This window comes from Bos javanicus, chromosome 14 (genome assembly GCF_032452875.1).
Source record: "Bos javanicus breed banteng chromosome 14, ARS-OSU_banteng_1.0, whole genome shotgun sequence".
Classification (NCBI taxonomy): domain Eukaryota; kingdom Metazoa; phylum Chordata; class Mammalia; order Artiodactyla; family Bovidae; genus Bos; species Bos javanicus.
The window spans coordinates 61,174,572-61,195,437 of NC_083881.1; the positions used below are offsets into that span (position 1 = coordinate 61,174,572).

General features: G+C 39.5%; 2 protein-coding genes across 3 annotated transcripts in view; one reads left to right on the forward strand and one right to left on the reverse strand.

Moving 5' to 3' along the window:
- Nucleotides 1–16,547, reverse strand: part of DCAF13 (DDB1 and CUL4 associated factor 13) — a 28,957-nt gene extending 12,410 nt beyond the window's left edge. Inside the window, exons 1-7 of one of the 2 annotated variants that reach the window (XM_061439227.1) lie at nucleotides 16,376–16,547; nucleotides 13,616–13,815; nucleotides 12,595–12,702; nucleotides 8,469–8,558; nucleotides 6,731–6,886; nucleotides 3,033–3,110; nucleotides 1,287–1,369 (exon numbers count right to left, since the gene is read on the reverse strand). In XM_061439227.1, the coding sequence (XP_061295211.1) occupies nucleotides 1,287–1,369; nucleotides 3,033–3,110; nucleotides 6,731–6,886; nucleotides 8,469–8,558; nucleotides 12,595–12,702; nucleotides 13,616–13,815; nucleotides 16,376–16,445 (785 nt within the window). In that variant the 5' untranslated portion in view covers nucleotides 16,446–16,547. The remainder of the gene's footprint in view (nucleotides 1–1,286; nucleotides 1,370–3,032; nucleotides 3,111–6,730; nucleotides 6,887–8,468; nucleotides 8,559–12,594; nucleotides 12,703–13,615; nucleotides 13,816–16,375) is intronic. The other variant, XM_061439229.1, reaches the window with a different exon arrangement.
- Nucleotides 16,548–16,643: 96 nt separating this feature from the next.
- SLC25A32 (solute carrier family 25 member 32) overlaps nucleotides 16,644–20,866 on the forward strand; it is a 32,556-nt gene continuing 28,333 nt past the window's right edge. The window contains exon 1 of the mRNA XM_061439230.1: nucleotides 16,644–17,125. Within this exon, the coding sequence (XP_061295214.1) occupies nucleotides 16,969–17,125 (157 nt within the window). The 5' untranslated portion in view covers nucleotides 16,644–16,968. The remainder of the gene's footprint in view (nucleotides 17,126–20,866) is intronic.

A 20,866-nucleotide genomic window follows, 5' to 3' on the forward strand; every position in this document is an offset into this window, starting at 1 on the left:
TGCTGCTAAGTCGCTTCAGTTGTGTCTGACTCTGTGCGACCCCATAGACGGCAGCCCACCAGGCTCTGCCGTCCCTGGGATTCTCCAGGCAAGAACACTGGAGTGGGTTGCCATTTCCTTCTCCAATGCACGAAAGCGAAAAGTGAAAGTGAAGTTGCTCAGTCGTGTCTGACTCTTTGCGACCCCATGGACTGCAGCCTACCAGGCTCCTTGGCCCATGGGATTTTCCAGGCAAGAGTACTGGAGTGGGGTGCCATTGCCTTCTCCATTCACCTTATAGGGATATTGAAAAGATAAAGTGAGCTAATGTCAAATGCTTCAGCAAGTTTTAAAGCAGTATATAAGAAATCACAAAATTCCATCCAGGTCAAGAACATAAGGCTGCTAAGTTACTCCTTTACAAAGAGTCACAAATAAACATATCTGTAAATATTAAGGTAAAGACTGAAACTTCAGGTTTTCCTTTCGTCTTACTGAAGTAACAGTGGTGGCGGGTAGCATGACAACATGAGTAACAACCACCTGCCTCCACATTTTGCAGGCAGACATTTTTAGGTTCTTAAAACATGTATGATTCAGTCATTATTTACTGATATATGGTTAATGTCAGGGATTAGCCAACTTTTTCTGTAAAGGGCCGAATAATCAACATTTTTGGCTTTGTGGGTCATACGGGCTCTGTTCCAACTACTCAACTCAGGCATTATAGCACAAAAGCAGCCATATTCCATACATAAATAAATGTGTCTACGGATGACCTAGAGATTGTCATACTGAGTGACGTGAGTCAGAAAAAGAGAAATGTACTAATGTATAGCATATGGAAGTCTGCTCACTGTTATGTGGCAGCCTGGATGGGAGGGGAGCTTGGGGGAGAATGGATGCATCAAGATGTATGGCTGAGTCCCTTTGCTGCTCACCTGAAACTATCACAACACTGTCAATCAGCTATGCGCCAATACAAAATAAAAAGTTTAAAAAGTGAAAAATAAATAAATGTGACTATATTGCAATAAAACTTTACAGAGACAGGTAGCAGACAGCACTGAGTCCATAGATCAAAGTTTTATTGTCCCTGATCCATATCATTTTGAAAACTAAGAATACTTTTTAAGAAGCACTTCTCTATTTTGGGAAATCTTTTTTTTTTAATTTTAAGCAAAACAAATGGTAATTTTCTAATGTGTATGAAAGAATACTACCTAGGAAAATATATTTCATTAATAAGACATATACAGTTGAGTCACTTCTGATAGAAATTAAGTTATAAGAAAAGGGAAACTTACTTGTAATCCTCGTTTGCTGCAGTAAAAATGAATGCTTCCATAGGGTTCCAGCAAATTGTATTTGTTCTCATATCTAAGATGACCTGAGAAACATACACTAACCCATTACTATGAAATTAAGTCCCTCTAAAATGAATAAATTCCTACTTCATTTCCTTTTCTTCATTTTTCACTGATTTAAGCAAATACTTCAGTAAACACCTATCATTTGCACAGAATTTGGCTCAGTGCAATAGGAAAAGAAAATCAATAATTAGTTTCCTGAACACACAGGCAGTGCTAAATATTGAAAAATATAAAAATGCTTAATAAATGGTCCCTTGACCTCAAAAAGCTTATAGTGTAGTTGGGAAAATGAGACATATGTAAGAAAAGTTCAACCCCAAAGTAGTAAAGTACAATATATTATTAACAACTGAGAAGGTAGGGTTGAAAGTGGCAGAAACTGCTATTTATTAAACTGGTCCTTTGGTGCAGGGGTGGAATCAAGTAGGAGATGGAGACTGACGTACACGCACTACCATGTGTAAGACAGACAGCTAGTGGGAACGCCTGCTGCACAGAGCAGGGAGCTCAGCTTGGTGCTCTGTGATGACCTGGGTGGGTGGGATGAAAGGAATTCGGACGGAGGTCCAAGACGGAGGGGATGTATGTATACACTCAGCTGATTCACTTGTATAGCAGAAACCATCACAACATTGTAAAGCAACTATACCCCAATAAAAAAAGACAAAAACCAAATAAACGAAAAACTAGCACTTCCATGGTAACATTCTGCTAAATGCTTAATGTTTTATTCTTACCACTGGGCTGTGAGGCAGTTATTAATATCACCATTTCACAGAAGAAACACAGATTAAGTTACCTGCTTAAAGTCTTAACACCAAAGTTCATGCATGTTATTCCCACCATATGACATGGGTGAGTGAAATTTGGAAAGATTATTCTACTTCTTTAGCTCAAATGTCAATCAATATATTCTACTTCTAATATTTCTGAATTTAGTACATGTTATAAAAATGATTTGATAACAACAAAAATATTAAAAGCATCTCTGTTAGGTATGGCACAGAGATGTCTATGATAACAGACCTGAAGTCCATTAACAAGGCATAGCTCTTCTGGTACTCTCTCAATTCCAGCACTTGCAATCAACTGTATACTCGTTTACCTATAATGGCACTCATCTCTTTACTAATAGTATTCCCTCCCTCTTTATAATCAGCTTAAGGTTTCATTAACTCTGATATCTAAGTCCTGGAATGACTGCTTCAGAACTGCTGGGAAATCTGACACCTTGAACAGGATAGTGCCTGTCTAAATAAAACGTCAAACTGGTACCCACTGGTGTGTAACTAAACAAATAAAGGTGATTATGTGAATTAGTTATAAAACTTTCTGGAATAAAATACCATGTGTGTCACTATGATAATCACAGGGCCTGACTAATAGGATGCAATACTGAAGAACTTTCAATTCATTGAGTACAAACTAGATGTCTACAATATTCTGGCAGTATGGCAAACGGAAGACTGGAAGAGAGTAACTCATGGAAATTGACGGGTCTCTAAAAAGCAACAGGGAACTGAGGGAATGCCATTATGACCACTTGGGTTCTAAGAACATCTCTATTGAAAAGAATTTTTTTTTAATTCTGAAAAAACATTTGCTCTGTATTTTCAGTCACTCGATTCACAAAAGGATGCATTAACAACTATATAAAGTAAAAGACAAATTGAAACTCACCTTTTTCAGAGGAGTAGCTTGTCTCATATCATATAGTACTATATTCCTGTCAGAAGCACAACTTCCCAAGAGAAATGTCTAAAAATAAGTGTAACAATTATCAGTTAAAAGCCAGGTTTGGCAGCAAACCATGTCCATTCCTGAACAAATGATTTAATTACCTTTAAGATACAAAGTTGTAACACTAAAGTCCATTGTAAGAGGGTACAACAAATCACTCATAATCTTGGCAACCAAAGCCAAAGATCTTCATGATTAAATCCCCATGCCTGTATTTTAGATGTCTGAGATGTAGGTATTCTGCATTCTATTTTATAACAATACATTTTACTTACCCCTTCTTCACTTAGACCTGTTTCCTGTTCTTCCATATTATAAATAACACTTCAGTAAACATTTGAATACATTTAGATCTTCTTTTCCTAAGGGTAAGATTTTAGTAGTGGCATCACCCTAATCAAAAAGTATGAATAATTTTATAGCTTATGCTATTTAGAGGTAATGGTTTTTCCAGAGTTATAGCAGTAAGCATTGCAATGTGGAAATATATTAATTTTACTACACTGGGCGGCAATATTAAGTATCATATAAAAATGCCTTCTGTAACCACAGATGCAGAACCCATGGATTTGGAGGGTCAACTGTATAAATTATTGCTTTATTAACAATTAGACATTTCCTCATGGTTATTAACTCTGTATAAACTAGGCCTGTCCTTTGTCCAACTGTGGTTTCAAGATGTTTCATATATTTATTTGTAAGTCAATTATAAATGTGTCAAGTGGTTACATGATTCTTGGTATTAAGTGAAAATAAGCTCTCCACCTTCCAATGGAATCCCAAATCCCACCCCTTGTAGCACCGTTCCTCCTCACCCATTGTTCCTGATCTAACTCCTGTCTTCTGCTTATATTATTCCCACTGCAAGCATAAGAGGAACCAGAAGAGTTACTTACTACACTGCTATATAGCCACATTTGTGTATACTCTTTTTAAACTGCTTCCTCTGAGCTTTTCCCCTACTGAATGACTCCTCTCAACCTTTCTTAGTTTCTCATTATTTCACTCTAAGGTCTGACCAGGTACTGTTTTCAAAAAGTAAAGACCTGAATTTGAGCAAAGCAAAAAATTCTACCAAGAAGGAAAGCTGATTTTAATGCTGTAAAATGTAGCAATTCTCAGAATAAACTTTTGGCTTTATCAGAACCCTCAGCTTCAATATTTTTACAGAAAAATAATTAGTGATGATTAGAGGAGACAAATACACTCCATTTGTTCACAGCAACATGCCCTCCCCATTAAGTTCAATAAAGGGTCAGGGTAAGAGACATCCACACCATTTGCTTTTACCACCAAGTCAAGGTCATATGGTTAATAAAACACACATACACACCTAGCTGAACAAATAAGAGTTTTTATACATGCTAATTTGAGAAACATGGTTGCTAGGTCATCACTAATCATTAATTATGATTTTAGGATTGGCCATCAGCTCTACTGACACAGGTGTTCACCAAAACAGAGAAACAAAAGATCTCCTTTACCCATTAGGGAAGAAATCAGTATCTGTTCCGTTTTTGTTTTTTTTTTTAACAGCATAACACCACCATCTTAAACTTGGGTAGCACCTTTTAAAAATATTCACATATATTATCACATTTGACACTTGCAACAAACCTAAGAAGTACACTGGAAGACATAATTAATCTCATTTTAAAAATAGACAAATACAGAGAAAAATTATGACTTGTGAAAGGTCAACACAAAGGCGTACTGGCAGGAAATATAGTTCGAGCCTAGGTCTGCAGCAAGGTAAGACATTAAATTTTCTCACAGGTCACCTGTGTTTGTAGTCTGCTTCTGCCCAGTGGCACTGTGGCCTGGTCTACAAGGCTCACTTCGCCAATCAAGGGCAACTGAGGGAAGGGAGATGGAGGGTGGCGTGAGGAAGATACAGACAAAACAGACAGATATTCTGTCCCAGCGATCGGCAAACTTTTTCTGTAAAGGGTGATAGAGGACATAGTTTAGGCTTTGTGGGGCCATATGGTTTCTGCAGTTTATTAAACTCTACTTTGTAGTGCAAACTCAGTTACAAACAATACATGAGCTAAAGGGCACAGCTGTGTTCCAGAAAAAACTTAAAAATAAAAACAAGGAACCGGCAGTGGCCTCACAGACTATATCTTGCTAACCCCTGCTCTAACCCTGCAGCTTCTCCCAGAAGTGTGTTTACCAGTGTGGGCTGAAGGAAGGGGTATCCTTTGACTGATTTCTCAGCAGGACTTCAAAGCCAAGTTCACATCATACTACAGCATCTCACTCTTTTATAAAAATACTTTTATTTTTATAATTTCATTTGTTTATTTTTGGCTGCGCTGGGTCTTCTTTGTTCTGCAGGGTTTTCTCTAGTTGTGGTGAGCAGGGGCTCTTCATTGCGGCGGCTTCTCATGTTGTGAGCACAGGCTCTAGGGCACATGGGCTTCAGTAGTTGAGGCTCCCAGCCTCTAGAGCACAGACTCAATAGTTACTTTCTGGCATGTGGGATCTTCCTGGATCAGGGATTGAACCCATGTCTCCTGCACTGGCAGGTGGACTCTTTACCACTGAGCCACCAAGGAAGCCTTATACCCTGCTACTTTGACTCAACCTTTTATTCCTCCTTTTGTCAATTAGAGTCTCTTAAATGCAAAACTTGCAGATGAGAATTTCCTCTGCGACCACCTAACAAGATAATCTCCTGGTAACTTCTAAAACCAGCTCATACACAGTGATTTCCTTTTCTTCCTTCAGGAAAAGGCATGTCGACTGAGTCTTCTAGACACTGAGTTTATCAGTTACTATGCATTCAGAAAAAGCTCAGGGAAAGGCCTGGAGTCCAGGAGCTGGCTTAGCCTTCAGGGCAGCCTCCGTTACCAAGTTTGGACCTAAATAAACAATAAGGAGGCTAACCTCTAACTCTTCCCTTAGATCTGGAAAGAATTAGGAATCACAATTTAGTCTTCTGAGCGAAGAAAAATAGAATTATAACGAATTATCATGTAGTAGAAAAATAACCACGCATATTATTTGGAAGCATTGATATCCCTGTAATGTACAAATAATTAAAGAAAACAATGCTCAACACTTCTTCTGACCTCCAACAGAGTTAAGAAGAATTAACTTTTTTTTTTTAAAGGTAATCTGTGGAACATGGGGCTTCCCTTGTGGTTCAGCTGGTAAAAAATCCGCCTTCAATGAGGGAGACCTGGGTTCGATTCCTGGGTTGGGAAGATCCCCTGGAGAAGGGCAAGGCTACCTACTCCAGTATTCTGGCCTGGAGAATTCTGTTGACTGTATATAGTCATGTATAGTCATGGGGTGGCAAAGAGTCGGACATGACTGAGCGACTTTCACTTTGTGGAACATGAGTGCTGAGGGTACAAATAAAACTGAAAGTTTCTTAGGACCGTGTGTGCTTGAGTTCTGCCCCCACGACCACACGCCTCTCACAATGCTGAACACCAGTGTCCAGGGCTAAACTGTGGTCAAGCATGTTGAGACCTGACCAAAGAAAGTGGAACTCAGACCAAATGGGAGAACACCACTAAAATTCAGAAAATTCTTGGATCACATATTCAAGTTCTTCCTGAATAGAGTTGAAATTATATGATAATAAAGAAACAATAAGCAGAACATATTTCAAAAAGGAGCATTACCTCAATTGGGTTAAATTTAACACTGCTTATACTGTCAAATCCCCAAGTCATTGAACATATAGGACTGGTTCTTTGTTCATCCCAAATGTCTACTTGCTGTCCACATGTGGCAAAAACAGCTTCTCTCCAGTGATGATCAATTCCTGTATACACTGTCTTTAGAAGCAGAGAGGTTGTTACAGATGAGTCTTTTCATTGGTACTTCAACTCTACAGAATAATATCTTAAAATATATTTCTCTACACTCTCATGTGCTTAAGAAAATCCCTGTTCACTAAGAAATTTCTTTAAAGCCTTTACTTAAAGGAGAAAATTCTACCATAAGAAGTGATGTTCCTTATCATACATTCTGGGAATAAAGAAAAATGTTAACATGGGATGTATTTAATTAAGTTTGAACACATAGCACTGAAGTAATTTTTAAATCTTACTGGGTATTGAAGGATCTTGGAATCAACTAATGAAACACAAAAGGTAATTTCTAAAAAACTTAATTCCACATTTAACATATAAAATACTGAGTCCCAGGAAAGAAACACAGATACAAACAACCGTATCAAAATTTGGAGAGAGAAACAAAATTAGCAAGTGTGGATGCTAAGGTTGTTAAAAGCAATAAAATCTCATAAATTTGGTATTATTTACTTAAAATATGTGACTCATCTATTCAGGGTCAGATTAAAGTCTACCTTTGTACTCGACAGTAAAAAATGTTTGGAAAGCAAATTAAAGGCCACTATTTAGCCAATACTTTAAGCTTTTAAGAACTCTTATCAGCATCTGCAGATTTAGAATTATTTCTATTCAAGTCTCTACAAACTTCTGCACAGTAAGAATTAACCCCCAGTACCACAGCGAAGGGGTAACACTAAATATTTCAAAAATCTTTGGAACTCCTAGCAAACAGACATTTTACAACAATGAAACAAATTTTCTTTCAGGAATTACTAATTTTTTACCATCTGCAAACTATTTCCATTTCACACTAATATACCACCTCCACATCCCTCAAGAACATTTAGATAGACCATTAGAATTCAGCAAAGTCCTGATCATGGGCCAAACCTCTCATTAAAAAAAAAAAAAATTTAGAACTTCTTGAAGCCTAAAGAGCAGAATCTAAATATACACTAAATACTAAAATGACAAAAAAATTTTAAAGATGAAATATTTAAAGATTAATTCTAATTTTAGAATTTCCCTTAGTATCAAAACATAAGGATTAAAAAACATAGGTAGAGCAAATGATCCAAATTATTAAGCTATAACTTAAAGTTATAACTAAACTATATCAAGTGATTTGCAGAATGCTGTTAAGAAATGTAAATAAGATTTATATAGAAAGCACACTATTAAATTTATTAATTTCCTAAAGAATACTTTCAAGTAAATGCTGAGCTCTGGGAAAGATCCATGATATAAATGAGAAGCTGAAGCACTGTTTTTTTCTGACCTTTTATAGATTTCCCCCCATGTTCTCGCTATAGGAAATGCTCCACTGCCTCCTCTAACTAAAAATAGAAACAGAACCCTATTGCAACGAACACCAAAGAACTGTTCAAATTCTTTAACTGCAAAGACCCTTTGATTGCATTAACTATTGCTTAAAACAGGTAAAGTATTGCAGCCTAAACTGTCTGATTTCTTACACCTTTTTATGAAATTGAAACTATGAAATAATTGTAGGTAAAAGAGAAGAATGTTAGTAGCCCAAGTATGGGTCAATTTATTTTTGTACCTTTCCTAATATTGTATGCAATGGCTCCTCCTCCTCTCCACAGCTTGGTCCGTCCATTTTCCATTGCTTCACAGTTTTGTCATCACCAACCTAGAAATATTTACAATGATAATGAAGAACAGTTATAAACGGTAAGCTTGCCAACACATACATCAAATTATAAACATCTTTAGTTTAAAAAATAACATATACCACATTCTTCCAGTAAAGTATTTATTGATTCATTTATGTCCCACCTTGTTAAAGATTTGTGATAAACATATAAAACGCATAAAATTGAAAATAAAATACGATGAATAGAGCAAAACAAGAGTTAAGGGTAGAAATAATATTACATCATAAAGATGGTAAAAGCTGCATGTTGTAATAAGGATGACATTTCAAATTAGAAAGAAAAATGAATTATAATAAAATGGTATTGTGAGATCAGGTTAGTCATTTAAAAAGTATGAACCAAAGTGACACCTGATAAAAAAATATAATTCCAGATAACTTTAAATGTAAAACATGCAACAAAATCCATAAAGATACTAGAGACAAGGCATTTTTATAATCTTGGCACGAGAAACGTCTTTCTTTGTATGACTCAAAACTCTAGAAACTATCAATATTAAGGCAGAGGTTTTCAAACTGTAAAATGTAGACTTCTGAAGGATCCTGAGAATTTTTCAGGAGTCCATTAGGATAATATTATTTTCATAATGTTAGTATAGGTATTGCTTGCCTTTTCACTGGCCCTGACGATTACAGAGATGGTGAAAGAAATGGTGGGCAGAACTGCTGGCACCTTAGCCCAAATGAAAGCTAAGGAAACAAACTTCGGTAATTCAGACTTTGGGACATGGCAGATATGTTCAAGATGTCACGTAAACATCGATTTTACTAAATTTTTTTGAATATGTTTCCTCAAGCAAGGAAAACAAATGGGATTCCATCAAACTAAAAAGCCTTTGCACAGCATAAAAAAACTATTAACAAAGTAAAAAAACAAGATATCTGCAAACAATATATACAATAACGGATTAATATCCAAGTATACAAAGAACTCACACAACTTGACATCAAAAAAACTCAAAAAATAGGCAGAGGCTCTGAATAAACATTTTTTTCAATGATACATAGATGCCAAATAGGTACATGAAAAGATGCCCAACATTACTGCTCATCAGGGAAATGCAAATCAAAACCACAATGAGGTATCACCTTATACCTGTCAGAATAGAGAATGGTTATTATTGAGAGAGTCCATTCCTAGGTAGGTTGATAAGAAGTACAGGGTCCCCAAGGAGAAGGAAGGAGTCCAGAGTCCTTTAGGAGGAGAAAGGGGTCTGGGGATCTCAAGAAGGAGAAAAGGACAAATGTTTTTTTCCTACATTGCTTTGTCTTAGTCAATATAACAATATATCTTGCTCCAGGATATGTTTCTCCTTCTTAAGAATCTTCTGACTAATCCTGTCATCTTGAAATCTATGGGAGTGGGTCTGGTAACATCTTTCTATCATTAGTTCTAATCTTGTTAATTTAAGATGTATGTTGTGGGAGGGGGTCTGGTAAAAGCATATAAGGCCTTGCATAGACTAGTGAGCGAGGGTGCTCTCTGGCCCCCTTCTGTGTCCGTGTCAGAAGCTTTCTCTGTCCCTTTTTCACTTTAGTAAAACTCTGCTATACAAAGTGATCAAGGCTTGAGTGATCAAGGCTTGAGTGATCAAGCCTGGTCCCTGGTCCTGAAGCTAAATCTTCTTCGGAGATCACGAATCTGACATTATTCACGGTAAGCTATCATTATCAAAGCCAACAAGTAACAAGTGTTGGTGAAGATGTGGAGATAGGGAACCTTTGTGCACTGCTGGTGGATGTAAACTGGTAGAGACACCATGGAAAACAGTATGGAGGTTCCTCAAAACATTAAAAATAGAACTACCATATGATCCAGCAATTCAACTCCTATGTATTAATTGGAAGAAAACAAAAGCACTAATTAGAAAAGATATAAAGATATGTGCACCCCTATACTCACTGCAGCATTAGTAACAATAGCCAAGATAGGGAAGCAACCTAAGTGCTTAACAACAAATGAATGGATTAAAAAAATGTGTTCTATAAACATAATGGAATATTACTCAGCCTTAAAAAAAAAGAATGAAATCTTACCATTTGAAAGAACACTGATGGACCTAGAGGGTATAACGCTAAGTGAAATAAGTCAGAAAAAGATAAACACTGTATGATTTCACTTACATGTGGACTCTAAAAAACAAATGAATAAACATTACAAAATACAAACAGAATTGTCAATATAGAGAACAAATAGGTGGTTTCCAGCAGAGAGAGTAGTGGGGAGATGAGAGAAGTAAGTGAGGGAGATTAGAAGGTATGAACTTCTAGCTGCAAAGTATGTGTACAGAGTGGAGTATATAGTCAAAAACTACGGATATCTACGTATGGTGACATATTGCAACTAGACTTATTGTGGTGATCACTGTGAAATGCACAGAAATATTATCACTATGTTGTACACAAAGAACCAACCTAGTATTGTAGGTCAATTATACTTCTAAAACAACAAAACAAACTTACAGAAGAAAAGATGGTATTTGCGATTACCACAGGTGTGGGGTTGGGGCAGTGGGTATTGGAAGAAGGCAGTCAAAGGTGCAGACGTCTAGTTATGAGACAAAAAAGTGCTAGGGATGTAATGTACAATGTGACAAATATAATTAACATGATTGTATGTAACATAGGAAAACCGTTGAGACTAAATCCTAAGAGTTCCTATCACAAGAAAAAAACTTTTTCTCTATTTCTTTAGTTTTGTATCTATATGAGATGATGAATGTTCAGGAAGCTCACTGTGGTGATCACTTCAGGATGCATATAACCACTTGCTGTACACTTTCAACTTACGTGGTGCCAGCTACACTGCAATAAAACAGTTTCGAATTCTAAAAATAAAAATGTTGTTAAACCTAACAACTACTTTCAATTATTTTCACTCTCCAGAGTTGACTCTATTATTGCTTATGCAGACTATTAAAACTGCCTCCAAACTGATCACTCACAGCTGTCAAATTAATCCTCTCAAAGCTCAACTCAGACTCCGTCATTTTCCTATTAAAAGCTTTCAATGAACTTTCAATATCTGCACACCACAGTAGATTATTTGCAAAGGCCAAAGGTAGAAATAACCAAAACATCATTAATGGATGAGTGAATAGACAAAATGTGGTATATACATACAATGGAGCGTTAGTCTTAAAAAGGAAAGAAATTCTGACACATGGTACAAAAAGGGTAAGCCTTAAGGACATTATATTAAGTGAAATTATCAGACACATAGGGACATACAGGGACATAAAGCACAACAGTAATTACCATGTAAATTACTCAAGGGTAGGAGGTAAGGGTGAGAGATGTGGAGTTACAGTGTTTAACAGTTACACCTATCAGTTTGGAAGGTGAAACAGTCCTGGAGATGGATAGTGGTGATGGATTTACAATGATGTGAATGTACTTAATGCCACTGAAATGTACACTTAAAAATGGCTAGAATGGTAAATTTTAGGTATATTTTATCATACACAAAAATCCTTCAATGACTTATTGCTAACCGACAAAGGAAGTACAAAGGACTCATCTTGCTTTAATCCCACTTCTAACTGTTCTATAGGATATTAGTTCAGTAATATGTATTTGGGCTTCCCAGGTGACACTAGTGGTGAAGAGCCCGCCTGCCGATGCAGGAGACCTAAGAGACGTGAGTCCAATCCCTGGGTCGGGAAGGTCCCCTGGAGGAGGGAATGGCAACCCACTCTACTACTGCTGCCTGGAGAATTCCATGGACAGAGGAACCTGGCTGGCTACAGTCCACTGGGTCGCAAACAGTCAGAAATGACTGAAACGACTTAGCACACACACATGTAATATGTAATTAGGTATAAAAAATTTTTAAGTATGGGAAAGGCTGGATTACATAAAGAAAACCAAAACTTATCTGAGTTTTAATGTTATTTTGCATTGTGAAAATCAGAAAGGGCCTTGGATCACATAAATGAACTCAGAAAATATTCAATTAGATTAGTTCTACACATGTTGAAAAGAGTTAATGACCTAACTGTATTATACTTACAGTAAAAAAAGATGTCCCACAAAAGCGGGTACATATTCCTCGTACAAAACCTTCATGTGCTTGTATCGTACGAATACATTTTCGTTTGGTCAAGTTCCAAATTTTAACCTATAATAAAACATACTAGGAAATTTCAGTGAAGTATAAATAAAAAATGTTCAGGCACAGAAGTATTACATTCCAAGAAAAATAAGTTCAACACTGAAAAGGCTGTAAATCACTCTACCAGATGGCTAAAAACAAAATCCTCTAGATCAAAATAATGCAATGCTGAACCTTCCTGGTAGTCCAATGGTTGGGGTTCTACCTACCAATGCAAAGGACACGGATTCAGTCCTAGTCAGGGAGGATCCCACATGGCACAGAGCAACTACAGAAGCCCGTGCACCCTACAGCCTCTGCAACAGGAGCCACTGCAGTAAGAAGCCCCAGCACCACAACAAACAGTAGCCCCCTTCCCCACCCGTGGCAACTAGAGAAAGCCCACACACAGCAACAAAGACCCAGTATAGCCAAAGATAGAATAAATAAATAAATAAAATAATTTTTTTTTTTAATTTCACAGAAGAATGTCTGTTGGGCACATTGGAAAAAAAAAAAGCAATGTCTATGGATACGAACATCAACAAGCAGAAAACTGAATCTCTTAAATACTCTGTTTATTCTAGTGTAAAAGTGCTTTAAAGCTTTTCTTTCCTTGGCAGAGTGGGAAATAATTGTGTTGAATTGTTAATAACATACTCTGTGAAAAAACTCACAGCTAAATATCTGTATTGTAAACATGCCTTATTACTTACTGTCAAACAGCCGAAAGCGACTACATTTTTAATTTCTTAGGTTTAGATAAGAAACTACTGAAGTTACTGATTCAAAGAAAATTTAGTCTTGAGAATTAAAAGAAAACAGGACATAGCAAAATGAAATCAAACCAATTAAAACCCACAGTAACTCACAATTAAAGGAAGAATATTTGCAACATAACTATTTTCAGTTTAAAATGTCAGTGTTTAGTGATACTTGCCTCTCCATCACATGCCCCAGAAAGGACAGTAGCCAGGCTCTTTGGATTCTTTGCCAAGCAATTGACTCCATCTCGGTGACCATCCAGGGAGGCAAGGAATGGTTTTGCAAATACCCGTTCCAGTTTGGTAGCATTTAAAGCTCTTATGTATTCTCGTGGGACCTCAAAAGGATGTAAGGTAGGATCATAGTTTCTTGGAACTGAAATAAGAATGATTTCTCTTAATAAAATAATTCACATTTAATACCTCCTGTGGTATTCCTTGGCTAATCATTCAATATATTATTCAATAAGCCTTTATTAGGGACACTGACTATGCAGAGGACTAAAACTAAAAACATTGAAGACCTTTTGTCCAGAACCTTTCCAAAATGACCAGAAAGTGATACAACACATACATCTTGCAAAATAACTAGACTCTATACACATACACACACAACTTTTCCTTTTCTATGTCCTACTACGCTCTTCAACTGGGTTATAAGCCTTCACCTGCAGGGCTTCCACTACATTCTTCATTACATTTCTTATACCGAGCACAAAACAAGTGCATCATGAACATTTGCTCAACTGACCTCTTAAGCTCCTTACTGGTGTGTGTATGCATGCTAAGTTGCTTGAGTCATGTCTGACTCTGTGCAATCCATTGAACATAGCCCACCAGGCTCCTCTATCCATGGGAATCTCTAGGCAGGGGATCCTCTTGATCCAGGGATCAAACCCGTGTATCTTGCATTTCCTGCACTGGCAGATGGGTTCTTTATCACTAACGCCATCTAGGAAGCCCCCTTACTGGGCAGGGAACACTAATAATCTCCAGTGCTGATCACTGTACTGATAAGTATACAATGTAGTGATGATGATTATACTATTTATTGAGCACTTTCAGTGTCTGATTTTGTGTGTGCGTGTTAGTCGCTCAGTTGGGTCCGACTCTTTGCGACCCCATGGACTCTAGCCTGTCAGGCTCCTCTGCTCATGGAATTCTCCAGGCAAGAATGCTGCACTGGGTTGCCTTTCCCTTCTCCAGGGGACCTTCCTGGCCCAGGAATTGAACATGGGTCTCCACAGATTCTTTACCCTCCAAACCACCTGGGAAATCCATGTGAACCCTACACATCCTTTAAAAAAAATTCAGCTTAAATCTTGTATCTTCTATAAATTTTTCCAAATACCCATAATTATGCCCACCTCTAAATTCAATGTGGTCAACAATAAACATTCAACAAAGATACATGGAACACCTCCCATATACCACGAGCACTCAGGACATTAGAGCAAACAAACTCACGGTACATATTTATGTACGTTGTTCTTATACATTTGTATGTTATCAGCTATATTACCAACAGAGTTTTACAGATTCCCTGATGCCCACACCCGAGATCTATGAGTCAGAATACTCAAATAAGTATTTGAATACTGCACAAAATTTACAAAGACCACTTAAACAAAAAAATCTATAACCAACCAGTTACCCATTCCTTCATTCAGACATTAATAACGCAACTACTAGGTGCCAGGTGCTGTCTAAACACAGGGGCCATAGAAACAAACACGACTGGGCCACTCTCTGCAAGCTCAATCTGATCAAAAAAAAAAAGACTGATAGTCACAATAATAATGAGACAATGTAATAAACACTCTGATATTAGTATAAAAATATGAAACAAGCATAGGAGGGTGCCTACATGTGTACAGGATGGGGGGAAATCTGCAAGGGACAGTGACTGGGTAGAGGTGTGTGCCATCGCATGCCTGAAATGCACACAGACTAACAAGAGCACATGTACACTAGCTGTGGGAAAAGTAGTCATCCATGAAAGGAGAGAGGAAGATGGGACCAAGTTCAAGGAGTAGGGATGATGTCAAGTCCGAGTGACATAATCTACTTTGCATTTTAAGAACACTGTTGTTTTGATACTTAACCCGTAAACATCTTGTGAGCAGAGACCATTTAGTTAGCATTGCTCACAATATATATTGATAAGCTATATGACTCAATCATACGGAAATATTGTTCCAGCCTCCCCTTCTATGGCTCACCCCTACCTCAAACTCCAAAGATATGGCCCTTCTCTTATGCCTTAAGTTTATTCCTGCCTTAAGGCCTTTGCACTTGTTATTCGCTTCACTTAGAATAGTCTATTCACACATGCTTGGTCACTTACCTATAATTCATTAAGTAGTCAGCAGGTTAATGGGGGAACAGACCAGCAGGTTAATGGGGGAACAGACCAGTACAGATAAAATCCATTAATTTCATTTTAGTCATTCCCCCACTAAAGTTCTCCACAAGAGTTTTTAAGAGAAAACTGACGGCTTTAAGTGTCACCTTTGTCCGTTCCCACATCCCGAAGTACGTAACTTTAAGTACGTAACTTTAAGTAGCAAAGTTATCGAAAGTTAGAGTAACAAGGAGAGGTTTAAAGATGTTTGCTTAATTGTTAATTCCTTCACAATCCACGAGTTTGGCTCATTCAAGTCCACGTTCCCCCCAACAGGACCCTGAGAACATTCAGAGAGCAGCAGCTGAAAGCGGTGTAGACGGAATCATTTCCCCATGTAACTAACTTGCCACTGACCACTAGACAAAAGTTATGAGGAAAGGGATTTGAAGAGCCAGAGGCGCTTTATAAACCAAGAGCCTTAGGGAAAGAAAACAGGTAAACAACGAGAGTGGAACACCAGCCTCCCCTCCCCGACCAGCTTTACTCGGTGGAGCCCAGGCCGGATCCAAGGCTGTCTAACTTGTCTCACCTCGCTGTAAGTCCAATTTGGTTTCGCGGACATAGTGGTCGGGGTTCCGACTCAGCATCTTCACCTTCATCTTGCTGCCAGTTCTCCAGGGATCTCACAACCCTTTCTCTCCCGGCCCCAGTTACCGCCACCACAGCCGCCTTCTCACATGCCACTTCCGCTTCTTCCCGACTACTTCCTGTCATGTGACTTCCGCGGAGCGGAAACCGGCTTCAGCTGGGCTCTGCGGCGCTCCGTAGTCGTGCGGACAAAGGTTGGCCGGGGGCGGTGCTTCATCTGTGTTCTCAGATCCGCGCAGTTCAGCCTAAGCCCAGCCGCGGAGGTGGGCGAGGCGGGGCGGGGCCTTGACCGAGGCGCCCCGCCCCGCTGCCCACTTTCCCTTGTCCGCTTGACGTGCGGCGGCGCCTCTCTAGTCAGTCACTCGTGCGCCTAGGTCTCTCGGCTTCACCCTCGCCTCCACGAGTGTGACTCCACGCGCGGGTGCCGGAAGTGGGCTCGTGCCCTGCGGTTTCTGCTCCAGCGCGGCGACCGTCGCCACGGTGGCGGCCACTGCATCTCGTCCCACGCCCGCGGTATCAGCGGACCCTGAGCCCATGACAGGCCAGGGCCAGTCGGCGTCCGGCTTGTCGGCGTGGAGCAGCACAATATTCCGCCACGTCCGCTACGAGAATCTGGTGGCGGGCGTGAGCGGCGGGGTCCTTTCCAACCTCGCGCTGCACCCGCTTGACCTCGTGAAGATCCGCTTCGCCGGTAAGAGACCAGTCAGACCCTGGGCTTCTCCTTGCGATCACCCGGAACCGAGTGATAAAGACGCAGAGGGAGGGCTTCGTCCTCACCTGCCTCTTGCGTACTGCAGGCGAGGCGAGAGCTAAAGAATCCTGTTTGCCCGGGCTCCTGTGGGGCCAGATTTGAGGAAAGGGAGTCTGGTTTAAGTGGTCTGGCTGCCGGCGTCCCCTTTCCCCGGTACTGAGGGATGAGGAGAATGGATATAAAAGTCTGAGAAAGGTCCTCATTGGTATAGAACGTGGAACTCAAAGGCATGCTTTATAAAATAAGAAAGGGTTGATCACATTTCAGGGCTTAAAACCTCACACGTGCAAATCGTTCACCCTTGGAGATACAAGAACCCGCCACCCCCCACCCCCACCCCCAGCCTTTCGAAAGTTCGCTTCACACCACCTACCTTTTAGGAAAGGCTTTCATTAGTAAGCCTTTTCCCGCTCACCCTCAAATCGCAAAGAATGGAAAAGGATTTTCGCCATTACAAAAAGAAGGCGAAAATGGAGAATAGCAAGTTAAGCGTTTGTTTTGCACCAAGCCCTAGAGAGGCAGCGTGCACCGCCAGCAGCACGAATGGCACCGCCAGCTCCTTTCCCGAAAACCACACTCAGCATCTCAGCGTCAATCAATCATAGCTTTGAACTGTTTCTGTGAGCATCTGTGCTTTATCTGGATTTATTTTGTGCATCCTTTAGCAAAGTGCGTGTTAAGGTAATTGCTCCCTCACATTATGCACTTTTGGCCTATATTAACTCTTTCATGCTTTACTTTAGCATAGCCGGGAAACCTGTACTTGGAAATCTTAGAATAGACACGTGTTTGCCCTGTGGGCTGTGAGGGAAATCCTAGAGTAGGGAGGAATCACATTGCTAGGAATGGGGTTGGTACAGAATTCTCTTGAAACTTTGTTGTTGTCGTGTGTAGTATGGTACGGGTCCTTGTGAAGGAATAAGTAGCTAGAATCCAAATAGTACAGGCTTTTGTTTAGCTTTATTGAATTAAGTGCACTAAGTGAATTAACTGTATGGAAATTAAGAAAATAATTTAAAAGTTAAACTCAACATAAAATTCTGAAAAAGATAACTTCAAAAAATGTTTTTCATAACTTTATTTGCAAACTATTTTCTGGTATTTCAGTTCTCTTACTGAAAGTGGGGTCCAGCTACTCTCATCTCAAAAGCAAATAAAGAGGCAAAGTTGATAGAAAGGAAACTTTGCTTTATTTTGGAGGTTTGAACTGGGGGCAGGGGCAGACTCATGTCCCAAGGCTGAATTCCCTCCCTGCAATTGACAATCAGTGGGAAAGGACGTTTATAGGTGGAGGAAGTGGGTTACATGTAAAAACAGCACAGGCAGCCAGACAGTCTTGTTGAAATTGGTCATGCAGTATAATCTTGATTGTTTTAAGTACAGCAAGTCTTCAGTTCAAGGGTCCATTTGTTCTCATTTCTTTGAGGCCAGTTGTGGCAGTTAATGTCATGGCTACAATTTTGGTCATCATGTAATTATCTTCTGCCACCAGCTGGGTGTTTCAGTATCTATCAGTTCAGTTCGGTTCGGTCCAGTCGCTCAGTTGTGTCCAACTTTGCGACCCCAGAATCGCAGCACGCCAGGCCTCCCTGTCCATCACCAACTCCCGGAGTTCACCCAGACTCACGTCCATCCAGTCAGTGATGCCATCCAGCCATCTCATCCTTTGTCATCCCCTTCTCCTCCTGCCCCCAATCCCTCCCAGCATCAGAGTCTTTTCCAATGAATCAACTCTTCACATGAGGTGGCCAAAGTATTGGAGTTTCAGCTTTAGCATCATTCCTTCCAAAGAAATCCCAGGGCTGAGCTCCTTCAGAATGGACTGATTGGATCTCCTTGCAGTCCAAGGGACTCTCAAGAGTCTTCTCCAACACCCCACTTCAAAAGCATCAATTCTTTGGCGCTCAGCCTTCCTCACAGTCCAACTCTCACATCCATACACGACTACTGGAAAAACCATAGGCTTGACTAGACGAACCTTTGTTGGCAAAGTAATGTCTCTGCTTTTGAATATGCTATCTAGGTTGGTCATAACTTTCCTTCCAAGGAGTAAGCGTCTTTTAATTTCATGGCTGTAGTCACCATCTACAGTGATTTTGGAGCCCAAAAAAATAAAGTCTGACACCGTTTCCACTGTTTCCCCATCTATTTCCCATGAAGTGATGGGACCGGATGCCATGATCTTCGTTTTCTGAATGTTGAGCTTTAAGCCAACTTTTTCACTCTCCACTTTCACTTTCATCAAGAGGCTTTTGAGTTCCTCTTCACTTTCTGCCATAAGGGTGGTGTCATCTGCATATCTGAGGTTATTGATATTTCTCCCGGCAATCTTGATTCCAGCTTGTGTTTCTTCCAGTCCAGTGTTTCTCGTGAAATACTCTGCATATAAGTTAAATAAGCAGGGTGACAATATACAGCCTTGACGTACTCCCTTTCCTATTTGGAACCAGTCTATTGTTCTATGTCCAGTTCTAACTGTTGCTTCCTGACCTGCATACAGATTTCTCAATAGGCAGATCAGGTTGTCTGGTATTCCCATCTCTTTCAGAATTTTCCACAGTTTATTGTGATCCACACAGTCAAAGGCTTTGGCATAGTCAATAAAGCAGAAATAGATGTTTTTCTGGAACTCTCTTGCTTTGTCCATGATCCAGCGGATGTTGGCAATTTGATCTCTGGTTCCTCTGCCTTTTCTAAAACCAGCTTGAACATCAGGAAGTTCACGGTTCACATATTGCTGAAGCCTGGCTTGGAGAATTTTCAGCATTACTTTACTAGCGTGTGAGATGAGTGCAATTGTGCGGTAGTTTGAGCATTCTTTGGAATTGCCTTTCTTTGGGATTGGAATGAAAACGGACCTTTTCCAGTCCTGTGGCCACTGCTGAGTTTTCCACATTTGCTGGCATATTGAGTGCAGCACTTTCACAGCATCATCTTTCAGGATTTGAAAGAGCTCAACTGGAATTCCATCACCTCCACTAGTTTTGTTCGTAGTGATGCTTTCTAAGGCCCACTTGACTTCACATTCCAGGATGTCTGGCTCTAGGTCGGTGATCACACCATCGTGATTATCTGGGACATGAAGATCTTTTTTGTACAGTTCTTCTATGTATTCTTGCCATCTCTTCTTGATATCTTCTGCTTCTGTTAGGTCCATACCTTTTCTGTCCTTTATCGAGCCCATCTTTGCATGAAATATTCCCTTGGTATCTCTATTTTTCTTGAAGACATCTCTAGTCTTTCCCATTCTGTTGTTTTCCTCTATTTCTTTGCATTGATTGCTGAAGAAGGCTTTCTTATCTCTTCTTGCTATTCTTTGGAACTCTGCATTCAGATGCTTATATCTTTCCTTTGCTCCTTTGCTTTTCGCTTCTCTTCTTTTCACAGCTATTTGTAAGGCCTCCCCAGACAGCCATTTTGCTTTTTTGCATTTCTTTTCCATGGGGATGGTCTTGATCCCTGTCTCCTGTACAATGTCATGAACCTCATTCCATAGTTCATCAGGCACTCTATCTATCAGATCTAGTCCCTTAAATCTATTTCTCACTTCCACTGTATAATCATAAGGGATTTGATTTAGGTTAGATAATACTGTTTAAAGGATATAGCTCAGAATATTATCTATAGCCCTTGAAGAGAAATGAAAGGTCCTTGACTTTGCTTAGTGATACACTGTTAGTT